This window comes from Lissotriton helveticus, chromosome 4_1 (assembly GCF_964261635.1).
Source record: "Lissotriton helveticus chromosome 4_1, aLisHel1.1, whole genome shotgun sequence".
Taxonomy (NCBI): Eukaryota; Metazoa; Chordata; class Amphibia; order Caudata; family Salamandridae; genus Lissotriton; species Lissotriton helveticus.
In genome coordinates this window covers 1,477,948,838-1,477,966,566 of record NC_136063.1, presented here as the reverse complement: position 1 = coordinate 1,477,966,566, position 17,729 = coordinate 1,477,948,838, and the positions used below count along the sequence as shown (strand labels likewise).

The 17,729-nt window shown below is 49.0% G+C and overlaps 1 protein-coding gene across 1 annotated transcript in view; it reads left to right on the top strand.

Moving 5' to 3' along the window:
* Positions 1–17,729, top strand: part of CAGE1 (cancer antigen 1) — a 1,568,844-nt gene that overhangs the window by 194,315 nt on the left and 1,356,800 nt on the right. Inside the window, exon 3 of the mRNA XM_078688067.1 lies at positions 6,645–6,723. Within this exon, the coding sequence (XP_078544193.1) occupies positions 6,645–6,723 (79 nt within the window). The remainder of the gene's footprint in view (positions 1–6,644; positions 6,724–17,729) is intronic.

Here is a 17,729-nt window from a genome sequence, read left to right as displayed (position 1 = left end):
GGCTCCCTCAGGATTTACTTGGGAGAGGACCGCCCCAATGCCGTGCTCCGAGGCGTCGGTTTGGACCACAAACTCTCGGCTGTAGTCGGGGGCTTGGAGCACAGGGGCGGTGCACATAGCGGTTTTTAGTGTGTCAAAGGCGACCTGGCACTCGGGGGTCCAGCGCACCTTTTGGGGTAGTCTCTTGGAGGTTAGTTCTGTGAGGGGCCCCACAATGCTTCCATAGTCCTTTATGAAGCGCCAATAATATCCTGTGAGCCCCAGGAAGGCTCGGACGGCTGTTTGGGTGACCGGGGGCTCCCAGGCCCGGATGGCGTCGATCTTCGGCTGGAGGGGAGCCACCTGGCCGCTCCCCACTTGGTGCCCCGGATAGGTCACGGACCCTTGGCCTATCTGGCACTTGCTGGCTTTGATTGTCAGTCCGGCCCGTCGGAGGGCCGAGAGGACCTCCCAGAGGTGGGTCAGGTGGTCATCCCAGTGGAGGCTGTACACCGCAATGTCGTCTAGATAGGCGGCGCTGAACTCCCCCAGTCCGGCCAGCACCCGATTCACGAGTCTCTGGAAGGTGGCCGGGGCGTTTTTCATGCCGAAGGGCATCACCTTGAAATGGTAGTGGCCATCAGGGGTCGAGAAGGCCGATCGCTCTTGCGCTCCAGGGGTGAGGCCGATCTGCCAATACCCAGCCGTGAGGTCGAAGGTGCTGAGATACTTTGCGGCCCCCAGGCGATCGATCAGTTCATCCGCCCGGGGGATGGGATGTGCGTCGGTCCTGGTGACTGCATTCAGCCCTCGGTAGTCAACACAGAACCGGAGCTCCGGGGGTGTGCCGTGGGCGGCGGCTTTAGGGACCAGGACGACGGGACTGGCCCAGGGACTGTTGGAGGGTTCGACTACCCCCAGAGCTAGCATCTTGGCCACTTCTGATTGAATGCAGGCCCGAACTCGGTCGGGCACTCAGAAAGCTCGGTGTCTTACCGGCGGGCTGTCTCCGGTGTCCACATCGTGGACACACCACCGGGTGACTCCAGGAGTGAGGGAAAATAGATCTGCAAATTGCCCCAGCAGCTGTCGGCAGTCTTGGTGCTGTTCTGGGGTCAGGGTAGAGGAGAGCGTGACCCCTTCAATGGAGCCGTCTTTCTCGGTGGTGCTCATGAGATCTGGTAGTGGTTCGGAGTCGTCTTCCGCTCCGTCATCGGTCGCTAGCAGCAGACTTAGTTCAGTGCGGGCAAAGTGTGGTTTGAGCCGGTTAGCGTGTAGAACCCGGAGGGGGTTTCTGGGGGACTCCATGTCCACCAGGTAGGTGACGGGACTCTTGCGCTCCACCACTTTGAAGGGCCCCGTCCATTTGTCCTGGAGGGCACAAGGTTCAACCGGGGACATGACCCAGACTTGCTGGCCCGGCTCGAATTCGATGGACAAGGCATTCTGGTCATACCAGCGTTTCATCTCCTCCTGACTAGCCTCCAGGTTGGCCTCGGCCAGTTCCCGGAACTTCCGAGTCTGGTTGCGGAGTGTCAGGAGGTACTGGTAGACATCGGGTGGAGCACCTCGGACAGCCGTCTCCCAGCCCTCCTTGACCAGGCTGAGGGGGCCTCGGACCGGGTGCCCATACAATAGTTCAAAGGGGCTGAACCCCAGGGACTTCTGGGGTACCTCGCAATATGCAAACAGGAGGCAGGGCAGCAGGACATCCCATTTGCGTCGTAGCGGCTCCTCTAGGCCCATGATCATTCCCTTCAGTGTTCGGTTAAACTGCTCCACAAGTCCATTTCCTTGGGGGTGGTACGGGCTGGTGAACTTATATGTGACCCCGCACTGTTGCCACAGGGACCGCATATATTTAGATATAAAGTTGGTGCCCCGATCACTCACGACTTCTCGGGGGAAGCCGACTCTGGAGAAGATCCCCATGAGGGCTCGGCCTACTACTGGGGCAGTGATTGTTCGGAGGGGGATGGCTTCAGGATAGCGGGTGGCATGGTCCACTGAAACGAGGATGAAGCAGTGCCCCTGAGAGGTGCGGGGGTCCAAGGGTCCCACGATGTCGATCCCTACTCGCTCGAAGGGGGTGGTGACCACGGGAAAAGGCTGGAGTGGAGCTTTGACTCTTCCCCCGCTCTTCCCGCTGGCTTGAAAAGTCAGACAGGATCGGCAGTGATTATGCACATCGTTGCGCATTTTCGGCCAGTAGAAATGGGTCACCAGGCGGCTGTAAGTTTTGTCCTGCCCCAGGTGCCCGGCGAGGGGCACGTCATGTGCCAAGTTCAAGAGGAAGTCTCTGAATCGGAGGGGAACGACCAGGACCCGGCTGGCCCCTAATTCGGCAATCTTCTGCTCGCTGTAGAGAAGGTCGTGGTCGCAATAGACCCAGTGGGACCCCGAGGGGTCTCCAGCGGCTTGAGTGGCCGCTTGTTGTTGGATTCCCTCGAGGGAGGGACAGGTTTTCTGATCCTGCCGGAATTGTTCGCGGGTGGGGCCACCTTCTTGGCGCCATTGAGCTAGTTCTGGAAGGTGGCCGAGCCCGCTGAGGTCTTCATGGCTGGGCCCCTGGGGGCCGGGTTCAGGGTCGGCGTCCTCGGGGACGGCGGGCGGTGGAGGTGCGGGCCACTCTGGTTCCTCGGTCGGGGCATCCTCCGTTGGGGCGGAGGCTCGGGCGGACATGGAGCGGGTGGTCGCACAGACCCACTCTAGAAGGCCTAGCATCCCCAGATGCTCTCTCCGCTCGACGCCGGCCCAGGGGGAACTTTCCAGGTCGTTCCCGAGGAGGCATTCCACGGGGGCATCGTCCCGGATGGTCACCTTCAGCATACCCGACACCCCGCCCCATTCAAAGGGGATACGGGCCATCTGGCATAAACTCTCGGAGTTGTCCGCCGTCCGCATCGGGCACAGGACATTGGGGAGAATTTGTTCTGGGGTCACCAAGTGGCAGCGGACCGCCGTCACGCTGGCTCCAGTGTCACGGAGGGCTTCGGCCCGGCGTCCGTTGATGGTGACCCATTTGCGGTATTTTTGTGTGTTGCCTGGGATCGGGTCTCGGGGGATCAGGTCTCGACCACCCAGGCATGCCAAGATCATAGCGGCGGGCTCCCACTCGGCCTGTTCGGGGTTGTTGTCTTCTTCCTCGCCTCCTTCGGTACCCAGGATGGCGGCCGCGATCTGGCGGTTCGGGGGGCCGGTGGTGCCGGGTCGCTGGTTCATCAGGCAGAGGGGGTCATTCGCATAATGACCCTGTCGCTGGCATCGGTGGCACGTAACATTTGGGCGTGGCCCCGGTCTTGCTGGGGGGACCCCCCTTCGGCCCAGGGATGGCGAAGTGGAGGTAGGGGAGGACCCCGTGGGGGCGTCTCAGCCCCTGTTCTGGCCCCCTCCGCCGCCTCGTGGTCGGTGGTTCCCCGGGGATCCCCGGCCGTAGTCTCCCATCGGGCTCCGTGGGACTCGGGTGCTCACCCATCTATCCGCCTCGACAGCGAGTTTTAGTGGCTCAGTCAGTTTGCTGTCGAGGAGGTGCTGCCGGAGTTCGATGAAGCAGTTGTTGGAAAGATGTTCCCATATAATGAGGTCGACCAACTGCTGGTAGGTGGTGACCTGGCTGCCTTTGATCCACCCCTCGAAGGCTCTGCTGTAAAAGTTCACGTACTCTACCCAAGTGGTACCGGGGATTTTTTTACAGTCTCGGAATCGCTGCCGGTACATTTCGGGGGTGAGTCCGTAGCGGGTGAGGAGAGCGGTTTTCATGTGTTCATATGAGGTCATCTCGGCATCGGGAAGCTCTAGCAGGGTGTCCCTCCCTTCGTTGACGAACTTTCCCCACAGGCCGGCGCCCCAGTCCTTGAGGGGTACTCGATGGGCGGTCATGGCTACTTCATATGCTTTGAACCACTGTTGGATGTCGTCGTTCTTGTGGTACTCTTTGACAACATCCTTGGGTATGTTCACCTTCGTGTCCACCGGCGGGGGCGAGGTCTTGCCCCCGGAGGTGCTGGTCTCGTTTGTCTTGGCCTTGATTTCTAGTTCCTTTAAGCCGCGCTCATGTTCGAGCATGAGTCTTTTTTCCTCGAGGTCTCTTTGTCTTCGTTTCTCCTCCAGGTCTCCTTCTAGCCGTAGTTGCTCGAGTGCTATTTTTCTTTCCGCCAGCTGCAGTTCTCCATCCAGCCGGAGTCGGGCGAGCTCCAGTTCGTGGAGCCGGTTCCTCTCTCGTTCTCGGGCGTCTTCGTGGGGGCCCGTGCCTGGATTTGCGGGTCTCTCCCCCCTCGTGTCGGTCTCCGGACTTCCGTTCGGGCCCGGGTTGTCTTCATTCTGGGGTGGCGTATCACCGGCGTCCACCCATGCCTGTAGGGCCGATTTAAAGTCTTCCTTGGTGCTTAGACCCGTGGTAGCGATGCCCAGGTCTTTGCAGAATTGTTTTAATTCCTTGTGACTGTAGTCTTCCATTTTCTCTTTCTGGAATTCCGTAGTCGGTCTCGTTTCTTGCGTAGTCATGCTCGCGGTGTGTTTTTCTCGGTAGTGAGTGAATCACTCTGTACGATCTGCGTCGGCTCGGATCCCGTCGCTTGCCACCACTGTTAGAAAGGCGATCCCGGGGGAGGCAGAAGATGTCTGACTGACCACCCCTAGGTCCACCTCTCCGTCGAGAAGCAGCCGAGCGTTATCGAGAGGCCTCCTGGGTGAGGGTCCTCTCCTAGGATCGTACAGCAGAGTAACCACAACACTACAAATGGACACGACACAAGAGGTTAAGTTCTTAAGCTTTATCAGGGATAAAGGTTGCTGATTCTCAACGGTAGGTACAGGTAGATCGAGGGATCTGTAGAGTCTCGTAAAAGGGGTAGGGTAGCGGGACAGTCTCAATATGGGTGCAGGAAGGGATACCCTGCGCACAGCTCTCAATCCTCGAGCCGGGGGTCCCGAGAAGCCGAGCTGCGGCAGCGCCAGCAGGACTCGACAGGTGGTCGGTAACGGAGAGGAGGCCGCGGCAGCGCCAGCAGGCCTCGAGGTGTTTTCAGTGAGGATGGGCCGCGGCAGCGCCAGCAGGCTCTCAAGATGGTTCAGCAAAGGTGGGCCGCGGCAGCGCCAGCAGGCTCTCAAGATGTTTCAGCAAAGGTGGGCCGCGGCAGCGCCAGCAGGCTCCCAAGATGGTTCAGCAAAGGTGGGCCGCAGCAGCGCCAGCAGGCTCTCAGGGTATCTTCAGGTTACAGGGAAATGAGTTCTTCTGGTGTCGGCCGTGACAGCGTCAGCAGGGCTTTCCAGTCCAGGATACAACTGGCGTCCTACTCCGGGGCTGGCCCAGATATAGGACTGGGGTCCTTTGATGTCCGGACCCTCGCGCCTGGGGGCCAGAGGGGCCGGGATGATGGTGTCCAGACAACCCAGCAGGGGGGTGGAGCCAGCGCCCAGGGAGGCCGGAGGCGATCGATACCAGGCGTCCGGGGACGGCTGGAGGGCCATCGAAACTCCCCTTCCTCCGGGATCTGTCGAGTGGCCACTCGACCACCTGGGTGGATCTTGGTGCCTCGATGTCGGGCTCCGCTGGGGCCTGGGCCGGGGCCGAGGCCACGTGTTCGTGACGTGGTGGCCCAAGATGGAGTCAGGCGAGGCCTCGTGCTCAGGACATGATGGGCCCAAGATGGAGCCAGGCCGGTAGTGGTGGTCCGGGATGGTAACCGGACCAGCAGTGTTGGGGCGTGCAGGGTCGGGCAGACGGGGCTGCCCGAGGCTCGGTGGAGGGCCGATGTCGGTCTGGGCCCGCCATGCGGGAGGGGTAGGACCACGCCATGAGGCCGGGTCCAACACAGCGGGAAAGCGGCAGAAGGGTTAATAAATTAGAAAGATGAAAAGATGAGAATGAATTAAGAAGAATTAAAAAGGAGAAAAGAGAAACTAATAAAAGGAGATAAAAGAGAAACTGAATAGGCAGGAGCAGGCCTGGGGCGAGGCACAGGGCCTTGAACTATGGTCTGTGCTGAACAGTGACAGAGCACTGCCAGGTTAAGCTGCAGAGCTGTGCGTTGCCCCTTAATGGAGACCTTGCTTTACGGGCAAGTAACTTTTGCTTGTTAGTTCTTTGAGACTGGCGAGATAATTAATGCGTATTCCGACGATAAATCCGCACAATGAGGTTATCAATATATGCCATCTTAACAGAGGAAGTTGATCTTAAATATCTCAATAATATCTGTGGTTGCATCATAAAAGGGAGAGGGGATATGTTTCAGTGATTATTATTCTGTTGATGTATTGGACCCAGCTTGTCCATATTCTGCAATCCTTGTCAATTTTCTGTGCCTCACTTTCCTTGTCTCACAGTATAAGAAACACATAAAAGGGTATAAACCTCCATGGTACAATGGCTCTATAAATGCTTGGGCAAATACAGATACATGAAAGTGAGAAATGCATATTGCTGGGATGAATCCCATCCTTTATTCTCTCTTGCTTCCTCTATATTCATACCTCTCTCTCTCTGAAGCCACCTTTAATCTTCTATATCTTTTCTTTTCACTCCTCTATCTAAGAACAGAGCATTTGCCATATGCACTCTTGGTGGCCTCCTTAAAACAGAGCATTGAATATGCCAATAACTTTGAATTCTACTACAACCTATGACAGAATTCTAATTCTAGTCATGCATTAATTAATTGCAGGATGAAGTCAGTGATTTCATGAAGAAAAATAATCAAGACTTTGCGTTTTGTTTAGAAGCCAGGACTTTTCGAGAAGAAAGTAAGTGTTTCCATCCTAAAATCAAAGGTTTACCTTTTGGTATGCTTTCCTCATTTTATCATGACTTCCCTGCTGTACCTGAGTTTATATCTGTATTACTACATTTATTGTGTTTTATTAAATTGTTTTGCAATACTACCTCTCCTTTTGCACCAGAAGTTATGTTGCAGAAGTGTCTATGAAAGGTAGGTTTATGCTTGTTTATCAGGGATTAGATAGTGGTAAAAAGGTACTACTTTCGAAAATCCATAATCCTTAACCAACATGTGCTTCCCAACAATCAACAGAGATCCTGTACATTGCCCATTGCCCACTCTCTTGATATATTTTAATATGCAAGCAAACTTCAGGAGACATGGGATCAAATCAGCAATGCCTACTCCTCTCAAGATTATTACAGTCGTACAGACAGAAAGCTGTGGAAAGAACGTATCCTGAGAGAATGTGGGGATTGTAAAAAGTGGGCCTTCAGGAACTGGAGAAAGTGGGACACAAGAGAGAGTTTGTGTTAATGTCACTGTCTTCACTATATTCCTGTAGCCCAATTGCACAACCATTATGAGGGCATACGGCTAAAGGCTTAGCTGGTCAGCAATTATTGAAATATTCCTCTGAGGCAATGGATGGAGTGTCCCGGAGATTGGAGAAATCAGTTTGCAATAAAACAAGTTGTGATGAAATCAGGAACGAGCGTTGCAAGAATGAGATATGTTGCATAGGCAATGAGAAGCAATTACTCTATCCCTTTTTAAAGCCCAGAAATGGAAACCACTATAGTTCAGTTCCTGCTACAAGAAAAGGCTGCAGGGACAATCTGGTAGTTGCAGTCTTGGAATACAATGCATAGTGCAGCCGTAACTTTTTTTCTGGGGTAGGAGAACAAGCAACGTATTGGTAGTTTCCTGGTTGTTTTAGGCTGATACTGAAAGGAATACACACATCAGCCTACCCAAAAGACAATTCAGAATAAAATGTACTAATTCATCAGTGACTATATCCTCCCCACACCCTATGTTGGGATGCATCAGGAAACCCAGGAGTTGGTTTTCCCCTGTCGGAATGGAAATTGTTTTCTGTCAACAAGCCACTACAAACCTTGAAAGTAGTATATGTGGATACCTTTGCTCATCAAACTCCTGTCCCCAAAAGTGACAAGTGCCATGCCCCCTTGCACCAAAAGTGACAGGTGCCATACCCCTCGTGTCCCGTAAAGTGACAGGTGCCACGCCCCCTTGCACCACGCCCCCTTGCACTAAAAGTGACAGGTCCGAAACCCCTTTGATGGATGTAGGTGACCATTTGACTCAAGGAGCGGTCTGCCATAGGGGCGAGCTGTTTTTGGAGACAGCAGCAGACCAGAGCCCTATGACGGAGGCTGGCCATGTTGTGGTGTAGAGGTGCATGCCACTTTTAGGGGTTGTTTAGGATGCATATAAGGCCTTTTTAAGAGCCTTGTACAGCAAGCAGGCTCCTGAATACGAAAAGCTGCCCACAGCTAAATGAAGAGATACAAACCACTTGTGAAAAGTCCTATGTGGGGTGGCGTACAGCCAACTATCGATAGATATTACTGCAGCTTCAAACCACTGGTAATGGAAGCGAATGCTCAACAAGAAACACCTAAGGTTATGGGCTGCGACATTACTGGTTTTGGCGATGACCGTTGTCGGCGTATGGAAACACGCAGTCTCAAGGATTGCGTATACCGGAGGTCCCCAATTAAGGTTGATAGCCGCTGGGGTGTCGGCTCGTGTACCGGCAGTGAGTATGAGGGATTGAGCTTCGTGGAGCTGGACGATTTGGAAGATACAATAGTTCCACCTAACTCCCCCATCTATGAAGACATGGGCTTTCAGGTGGATACGGCTCCTGAGACGGTAATTGTGCAGCAGCACGGTACAAGCCCTGAAGATGATGGGGCATTGCAGGACATTAGCGACTCTCAAGATTTCAGAGCCGCCGCAGAGGGCGGTGGAAATGCTGAGGTTGGTAAAAATGTTATGAGCAGTCAGTTACATAATGATGTAGTTTATTTCTTTATTTAACGGACCATCAATCTTTCTTCTTTTGACCCTAGAGAGCAACCCCAGCTGGATGCCCTCAGTCTGTAGTCTTCTAGAGTGTTATTTTTTAAGTCGACCAGCAGGTAGCCGTGTGGTTTTGCTGTAGCGTCGTTAAAGGCCTCCATGAGGAAGTGTGTGTTTCCCAAGTACATCTGTTTAGCTATGATGGATATTTGCTGTTTGTCAGGGTTTTAAAAAAAAAATAAAACAAGGTATGAGACGTTGAGTGCTATAGAGTGACTGTTATTACCCTTGTTCTGCACAATGTAGCATATGCTTAGTTTGCGGTGGTGTGAATATTGAGTAAAAGCTCGCTCTAACTTAGGATGATCCCCACCTTCATGCATCAGGTCATCGACAATTACCAGGTTTACGAGGGTCGGTTGCAGCAGCTCATCGTCATTGAGATTATCAGGTATACCTTCTATAAATCTGATATGCGAGAAGCTGCGGGACAGATCGGTATAAAGATCTTGCCAGCACAAATAAAGCCACACAATGTTATTATGTGTTTGGGTTAAAGCACTGGCAGCATTTTCTAAGAGCTTTTTTATAAAGTAGCTTTTACCGCAGTTTGAGGGCCCTGCCAACACGCAGGAGAGCGTATGCTGTAATCTGGTTACCATAGTGCAGTGGTGACCTCTCTAATGCGTCTAATAACCGTACGGCAGTGTTTTATAGTTTGTAGTCAAGTAAAAACAACGCATAAGGTTTTATGTAGGGGCTGGGTTGTAATTTCCCACTTCTTTTTGGATCTGACTATGCCAGGCTAATTCACAACTATGGTTTTATCATTTTCACTATTGTCCGATGCAGAGTTTTCGTGCACCAGATCCTTCACACTATCAAAATTGATTTTTAGGGTGCGTTGACATTTAATGTTATACCTTTGACCATCATGCACACCTTGTTGTTTTTTATTTTGTAGGCGTAGGTTTTAGGTCTGGCGGAAGTAAATTCTTTTTTTTTTTTTATATCTTTTTATTTTTCCAAAATTGTGCACATTGTACATTTAGACATTTCATATTATTCATAAAAAAATATAAAATAATTAAAAAAAATCATTATATATATACAGTACAGTTTTTAACTATACAATAATATAAACAAAAAAAAAGGTCTTAATGTGGCCCCATGTTATCTTTCCACTTGGCTATAGGTTCCCAGATTCTTAATCCTCGCATCTTACCCCTCATACCTTTCCGAGCATATATAGGTTTCTCCAGATTATAAGCCGCTAATAAATTAGCCAACCAATTTTGCATAGCTGGTGGATTTCTATCAAGCCATGCCCTGGCTATAGTTAATCTATATACTGCAACAGCCATAAAAATAAATTCTCTCTGTGTATTTCCCCCATCTAGGCCTATCCCCAACAATAGCCATGAGGGGGTTAGAGTTATTTGAATATCTAATGACCTATCTAAAAAGCCTTCTATATTTCTAATCAGGGTATGCAATTGGGGACATGTAGCAAATACATGTACAATATCTGCCTCAAGAGAGTTACAGCGCGGGCAGGTAATACCTGTAGTACCTCCCCATTTAGCTATTCTCGCTGGGGTAAAATATAATGCATACAAGGTTTTATAATGCTGGGATTGAAGGGGAGCAGAGCACAATACAGTACGACCCAATTCAAGTGATTCCTGAAATATTCCTGATGGAATGCCCAGCTTCTCTACCCATTTATTACCATACCTCTCCAAATCATCTATTTTCCCCTTCATCAAACATGCATAAAAAGATCTGATTGTGCAATCCGCGCATACCTGTATTTTCTCCATAATTTCATTTCTATCATACCCTGCAGACCCTCCTTGTTTGTTACTCAGGAAACTCCTAATCTGCAGGTATTTAAAAAAAGACCTCCTATCAATGCCATATTTCACCATAATATCTGTAAACTGTGCTATCCCTCCCAAATCCCTCAGATCACCGATCTGTAATATTCCCTTTTCGGCCCATCTGGCCATTGTACCATCAGCGAAGACTGCCGCCGGGAATGACCTATTCTTATACAACCTGGTATATCTGTTATATCTTCCAAGTCCTGTTTTTTTCAAAAATGCATTCCAAATCCTAACTGCTGCATTAAGCGTTTTAAATCTGGTCCTCTTATAGTAACCATACTCCGTGCAGTTTAAGAAGCAGTTTTCTGCTTCCTCTCCTAAAACAGCTGCATACACTTCTGTGGACATAGTTGTCACTTTTTGCTCATTACCACCCCCACATATTAACCCCTGCATATATTGCATAGCAGCGGCAAAATAATACATTCTAAAATCCGGTACCCCCCACCCCCCCCTCTCTCTCGGTAAAGACATAAATCTATAAGCCCTCCTGGTCTTACCCTGAGCCCAGATAAATCTATTCAAAATAATCTCAAGTGAGTTAAACCATTTAATTTCAAAGAAAAGTGGGATAGATCTAAAAAGATAGAGAAACTTGGGGAGGATTAGCATTTTAATAATATTAGTGGTGCCTACCAAGGACAGATGTAGATTATTCAGTCTTTCCAGATCGGACTTTACCCTAAATATTAGGGGGGAGATGTTATTTTCTACAACCTTATCTAAATCTGATGAGATTGCCACCCCTAGATAAACTGCAGAGGTAACCACCCGTAAGTCATTGCAGCTAGAGTAGGCATTTTCTACAATCTGCGTCTTAGATCTATTAAGACTATATCCGGAAACCTGTCCAAACATCTCAGCTTCGGCTTCCACCTCTCTGATTGTCAATAGAGGAGCTGGGGTGAGTATTGCCACGTCATCGGCGTATGCAAGTGTTTTAACCGTACAGCCATTTACGCTCATAGGAGAAATAAGTGGATTGGATTCGAACCTACGTAGGAGAGGCTCTAAATACAGTGCAAACAACAGTGGGGATAAGGGGCACCCTTGCCTCGTCCCTCTCCCAATTTTAACTACTGCCGAATGCCCTCTGTTAACTCTAATTTTAGCCGTAGGTTCGTTATATAAAGCCTGTATAGCCCTAATAAATCCTTCACCAATACCACACCACCTCATAGTCCGCCATAGGTAATCCCAGGAGACCCTGTTGAACGCCTTTTCAACATCTAGAAAAAGCACTGCCATGGGGTCTCCCAGGACACCTGCCGCATCGAACATTGTAACCACCATCCTAATATGCTGCGTTGTCCCTTTACCGGGAATAAATCCGTGTTGTGCTGGACTTACCAAGTTCTCAATAATCCCCGACAACCTCATAGCTAATATTTTAGAATATAATTTAACATCGGCGTTCATCAATGTTATCGGCCTATATGACCCCGGGACTGTTGGATCCTTCCCCTTTTTCAGAATTACAATAATGTCAGCCCCCCCCCCATGACTCGGGGATCGACTCCCCTTTTTGTGCCTTACCCATGATGTTAAACATATCCCCCAGCAGTGAGCCTTTAAATACTTTATAAAACTCTGCAGGAATCTGATCCGGCCCGCTGCCTTACCCGATGATAAGCTGCTCAATGCATCATTAAGTTCGTCCATCTGTAGTGCTGCTTCTAAAACTTCACTTCCTTCGTCAGACAAGGTTGGGGGGAGAATTTCCCTAAGGTAGCTGGCAATACTCTCACTATTTCTTTCCTTTTCGGGAGTATACAAGACAGTGTAGTAATTCCTAAATGCTTCTCTAACTAAATCTACCTCTCGCACTAAATTACCCTGTGAATCCTTAATCTCTTTGATGTCTGATGTAGCTAATCTCTGTCTGGTGCGTACAGCCAGAATATGCCCTACCCTTTCGCTCAGTTCATACGCGTTCTCTTTCTTAGTCAGGTAATTCTTTGCAGCTTTCTCGGCAATGCCTTCTATGGCTTCTGCTTTTAGTGCTATAATTCTAAATAAGTATGTTTCTAAAGAGCGATTCTGTAGTATAGCAGAGGTCAATTCTTCTTCCTCTTTTATCAACTTCAGCCTTACTTCCTCCAACCTTGCTCTCTCTTTCTTCTGCCTTGCTAAAACAAAGCTTATAGTCTCCCCCCGTATCCTAGCCTTAAAGGCATCCCACACTACCCCTGGTGGTGCAGTTTCTCTATTGATCTCCCCAAAAAATGTAATCCACTCCTCCATATGTCCCCTATAGGTAGAATCTTTTAATAAAGCTCTTTCAAATGTCCACTGCGTTCTACTATTTTGTACCTGTCCCATTTTCAAGGTTAATACCAAAGGGCTATGATCTGACACTATCCGAGGTTGCTTCTCTATTTGCGAGCCCTGAATTAGTGAATTAGAGATTAAAAAATAATCTAACCTGACAAGGGTCTTATGTGGGGCTGAAAAAAATGTACTGCCATCTAATTGTGGGTGCAACTTGACCCATGGGTCCACCAAAGAGTTGTGAAAGACCAAATCTACCAGAGCCTTATACACTTTCTTTTTCCTCCCCACGTATTTTCCTCCCAGCTGCAAAAAAGAACTATCCGGCACATGGATATTTAAATCCCCGCAACATACAATATGCTCTGACCATTGGGCCAATTCAACATCCAGGAATTGCGGGACATCTGGATCATCCTCAGTGGAGCCGTAAATTGTGACCAACGTTAAAATTTCCCCTTTAAAGCAGATTTCAAGAATCACCCACCTACCCCATTGATCCTCCTTCTTTCTTCTTACTGCTATATCTCTATTTCTGCCCAATACTGCAACTCCTCTTGTTTTTGTCCCTTGTCTAGTATTAGCTAAAACTTTAAACCCCAGCTGTTCCAATAGATTTGCTCTTGTTCCTTCTATATGTGTCTCTTGTAGACATACCAAGTCCAACTTTAAAGATTTTAACAATGCCGCAACTCTCACTCTCTTATTAACCTCATTAAGCCCGCAAATATTAATAGAAGCAATTTTACATGTCATCATAATACCACAAACGTCTTATGTGAAAACCGACTGTTTTTGTGTACCATATATCTCTAAACCTACACCCTGTGACAATGTGCTGAATCAAACAATGAATATCAAAGATTTGTACCTTCCGCCCCCCACCCACCCCCCCTCGACTCCCTACCCTTCCCTCCCAGCCCCACCCTCCCCCTTACTGGCAAATAGGTCAGAATGACCTATGTGTGGCCGCTTATGAATTGCGCCAATCGCATCCCCCCTCAGCCTACATAATCACAAACTGAAATACTCCCTGAACTCAACCATTTACATCAAACAGTTCTACACATCAGTTTCAACCCACCATGTGCAACATTTTAACCCCCTTTCCTGTTTCTAAGTTCTTCGAGAAACTGCTGAGCCTTAATTTCTGAATTAAACATTCTTATTTTCCCTTTTGTTACCACTTTTAGTTTAGCAGGGAAGAGTAGGTACGCTTCTGACCCTAATGACTGTACCGGTGCGATCAGTTGCCTGAGCCTCCATCTTCTCTCTACCGTTACATGACAGAAATCAGGCCTAGCGAAGAATGTAATACCTTCAAATGTTCTCTTACTATCAGGTCTTGCTTTGGCAATAATTTCCTCCCTTAGCAAGAAATTCCCCACATTTACTAGGATCGCTCTGGGAAAGGAGCCCTGCCCATCCTTTCTTGCCCCCTGCTTCACTGTGAATGGATATCTGTGTGCCCGTTGAATCTCTTTCTCCCATTGCCATTCTGACTCAGGAAATGCCCCCTTCAACATATTCACTACAAATCGTCTCGTATCCTGCCCTTCAATCCCCTCTGCCACACCCAGGAGTCTAATGTTATTTCTTCGCTGTCGATTCTCAAAATCTTCCAGTTTCCATTGGAAATCTTCTGAGAGTTTTTCCTGGTCGGTCTTGAAGGTCTTGAAGCTCCCCGCGTCTTCTTCTAGCTTGCCAGTTCGTTCTTCCACTTCAGTTACCCTTTCTGCCAGTTCATCATATAGTTTATTCATTTTCCTCATTGTGTTCTGGATCTTTTTGGCATCTTGCCTTGCTCTCCGGCTTTCAGCCCTAGCCTCCGTTTGCATTTGTTTAAGGGTATTAAACAAAAGCTCCACAGGGATCTGTTGCGTTGAGCCCCAAGGCGGTATTTCCGAGTTGTTGCCATCCTCTTCCCGGTACGACTGTGAGGTTGCCGAGTAGTCCCAGACTAACCTTCTTTGAGTCCCCTCCATTCCCCCAGAGAGCTGTCTGGTTAATTTTAGTGATTTCCTTTTCTGGATAGTGTCTTTATCCGTGCTAGCCTCAGAGCCGGAAGTCCCCTCTGAGCTCCCCACACTTGTTTGCTCTAGCTCAGATTCCTCGTTAAGGGAATAGAAACAATCTCCCTCAGCAGACCCTCCTTCAGCCTTTTCCGCTCCTTCTCCCAACCCGTCCTTACTTATGAGGCTAAGGATACTACCCCATGTATTAGGGGTTTCCCCCCCTTTGCTAAATTCATCTCCTCTTCTACCAGCATTAAGGCTCCCATCATATCAGCATTCCCAAATTCAAATTCTACCTGGCCCGAGCCCCCACCAGTTTTGTCTCTGCATCTCACCGTGGAAGTAGGATTGAGCTCCCTGTCTTCTATCCGTTCTGCCTGTTTTGCCTGTTCTGCCAGACCTGTAGCAGAGACCTCCGCGGGTGACTCAGGGTCGTACTCATGTTCCAGATCGAATCTGCGGTGTTACCTAGCAACCTCAGACTCTGCGTCCACAGCGTCCTCGAGGACGCCCTCCCGGATATCTTGGTTTCCGCCGTCTTTGCCACCACCGCTGATGCCGCTGTCTCGTCTGCCTCTGCTGCCTCTGCTGCCTGCCGTGTCCTCGATGTGCTGTGGGACTAATTTCGGCGAGAAAGCCTCTGTTACGGTAGGCTGACGCAATGTCGTCTCTTTTCCCTTCGGCTTCTCGCTGTTTCTTCCCGCTTTACTTGTTACCGCCGCCCGTAGTGCTGCGGGAGTATCTTGCACATTAGGGGCCGCTTTGGCCTTTTGCTCAGTTTTCTTTTTTCCCCCTGCTGGGACTCCCGTCTTCGGAATAGCGCCAAGATTCCGTGGGGGTCTGTTTGTATCCTCAGTGCCTGCAGTCACTGCTCCCGGCATCGTTTTTTCCTTTTCCCTTTCTTGCTTCGTGATCCGTGCGGGCATTTTAATCACTTGTGCCTGCGGTTTCTTCTTGAGTCCAAACGCGCTCATCAGGACCCTAGCTCCTCTCTTGAACCAAATTATAGACAGCAAACACCTCTCAGTATAATTTATGACGTATTCGTGGGTCCTTACACCAATTAGGCCTAGCAGCTTATAACCAGCATTCAATGTCCATTCAGGAGCCATTCAAGGGTATTCAGCATCTCAAAATCATGCGTCTAAAATCCTTAAGGCTGGAGAGGGGATGAATGCGACTGCTCACCGCAATCCCGCGTCGGCCATCTTGCCCCCAAGCCTACACTTCTCTATATAAAACAAGGTATGAGACCTTGAGTGCTATAGAGTGACTGTTATTACCCTTGTAAAACAAGTTCTGCACAATGTAGCATATGCTTAGTTTGCGGTGGTGTGAATATTGAGTAAAAGCTCGCTCTAACTTAGGATGATCCCCACCTTTATGCATCAGGTCATCGACAATTACCAGGTTTACGAGGGTCGGTTGCAGCAGCTCATCGTCATTGAGATTATCAGGTATACCTTCTATAAATCTGATATGCGAGAAGCTGCGGGACAGGTCGGTATAAAGATCTTGCCAGCACAAATAAAGCCACACAATGTTATTATGTGTTTGGGTTAAAGCACTGGCAGCATTTTCTAAGAGCTTTTTTATAAAGTAGCTTTTACCGCAGTTTGAGGGCCCTGCCAACACGCAGGAGAGCGTATGCTGTAATCTGGTTACCATAGTGCAGTGGTGACCTCTCTAATGCGTCTAATAACCGTACGGCAGTGTTTTATAGTTTGTAGTCAAGTAAAAACAACGCATAAGGTTTTATGTAGGGGCTGGGTTGTAATTTCCCACTTCTTTTTGGATCTGACTATGCCAGGCTAATTCACAACTATGGTTTTTATCATTTTCACTATTGTCCGATGCAGAGTATTCGTGCACCAGATCCTTCACACTACCAAAATAGATTTTTAGGGTGCGTTGACATTTAATGTTATACCTTTGACCATCATGCACACCTTGATGTTTTTTATTTTGTAGGCGTAGGTCTTAGGTCTGGCGGAAGTAAATTCTATTATATATTCATCCTTATCAAGTTCGCAGGTCAAATTACCTAAGTAATTACCAAGAGGAGGGTCTTCAACCCCCGGTTTACTCAGAAAAATCACAGAGTCGGTATCGTGATACAAACAACGGTCCTGGAGTTTATCCATAACCCCGTAAAGCTCTAGACGGCGGTGGGCTGTCATGAAGCAGGCTATTAAGATGTTTATGTTGTTACACACTGTGGGGTACTGTTCTGTGTATTTCCAACACACAGCCGTGGTCTCATCATCGATAAATTTGCAGCTGGACACCTTGTAACAAGGGGCAAAAAGGTACTTAAACAGTTTGTCAGGATCTGTTATTAACGTTGTATTTGACATGTTTGTACGCTGTGCGAATTTTCCCATTAAGGAGTCGAGGCAGAGTTTGGCTAACTGTCGGCGGGCAGGGTTGACCTCTATCAAATTGGGTTGTAAATGTATTCCATCGTGAACATGGTAGTCATCGATGTATTTCTGCTTTGCATCTTGACTAGTACATCAGTCGGGATAGCCAGAGGCCTCCTGTTTGTCTCTGAGAAACAAATTAATGTAGCGTGAAATGAGGCGTTTCATGGTCCTCTTAAAATGCCACGCCTCGTGTACTCTCCTGAGTCTGTAGCCTTTCTCTAAGGCAGCTTGGACCTCGATGCTACACCAGGAGTGGGCATCCTTTGTTCTTCAGTGTGTCTACAACCACCAACCTCTTTAAACACTGTGCATGTTCGACAGAGGGGGAACATCAGCTTACCATCGACTCTGTATGGTAACACAGGGAAGTAAAGATGC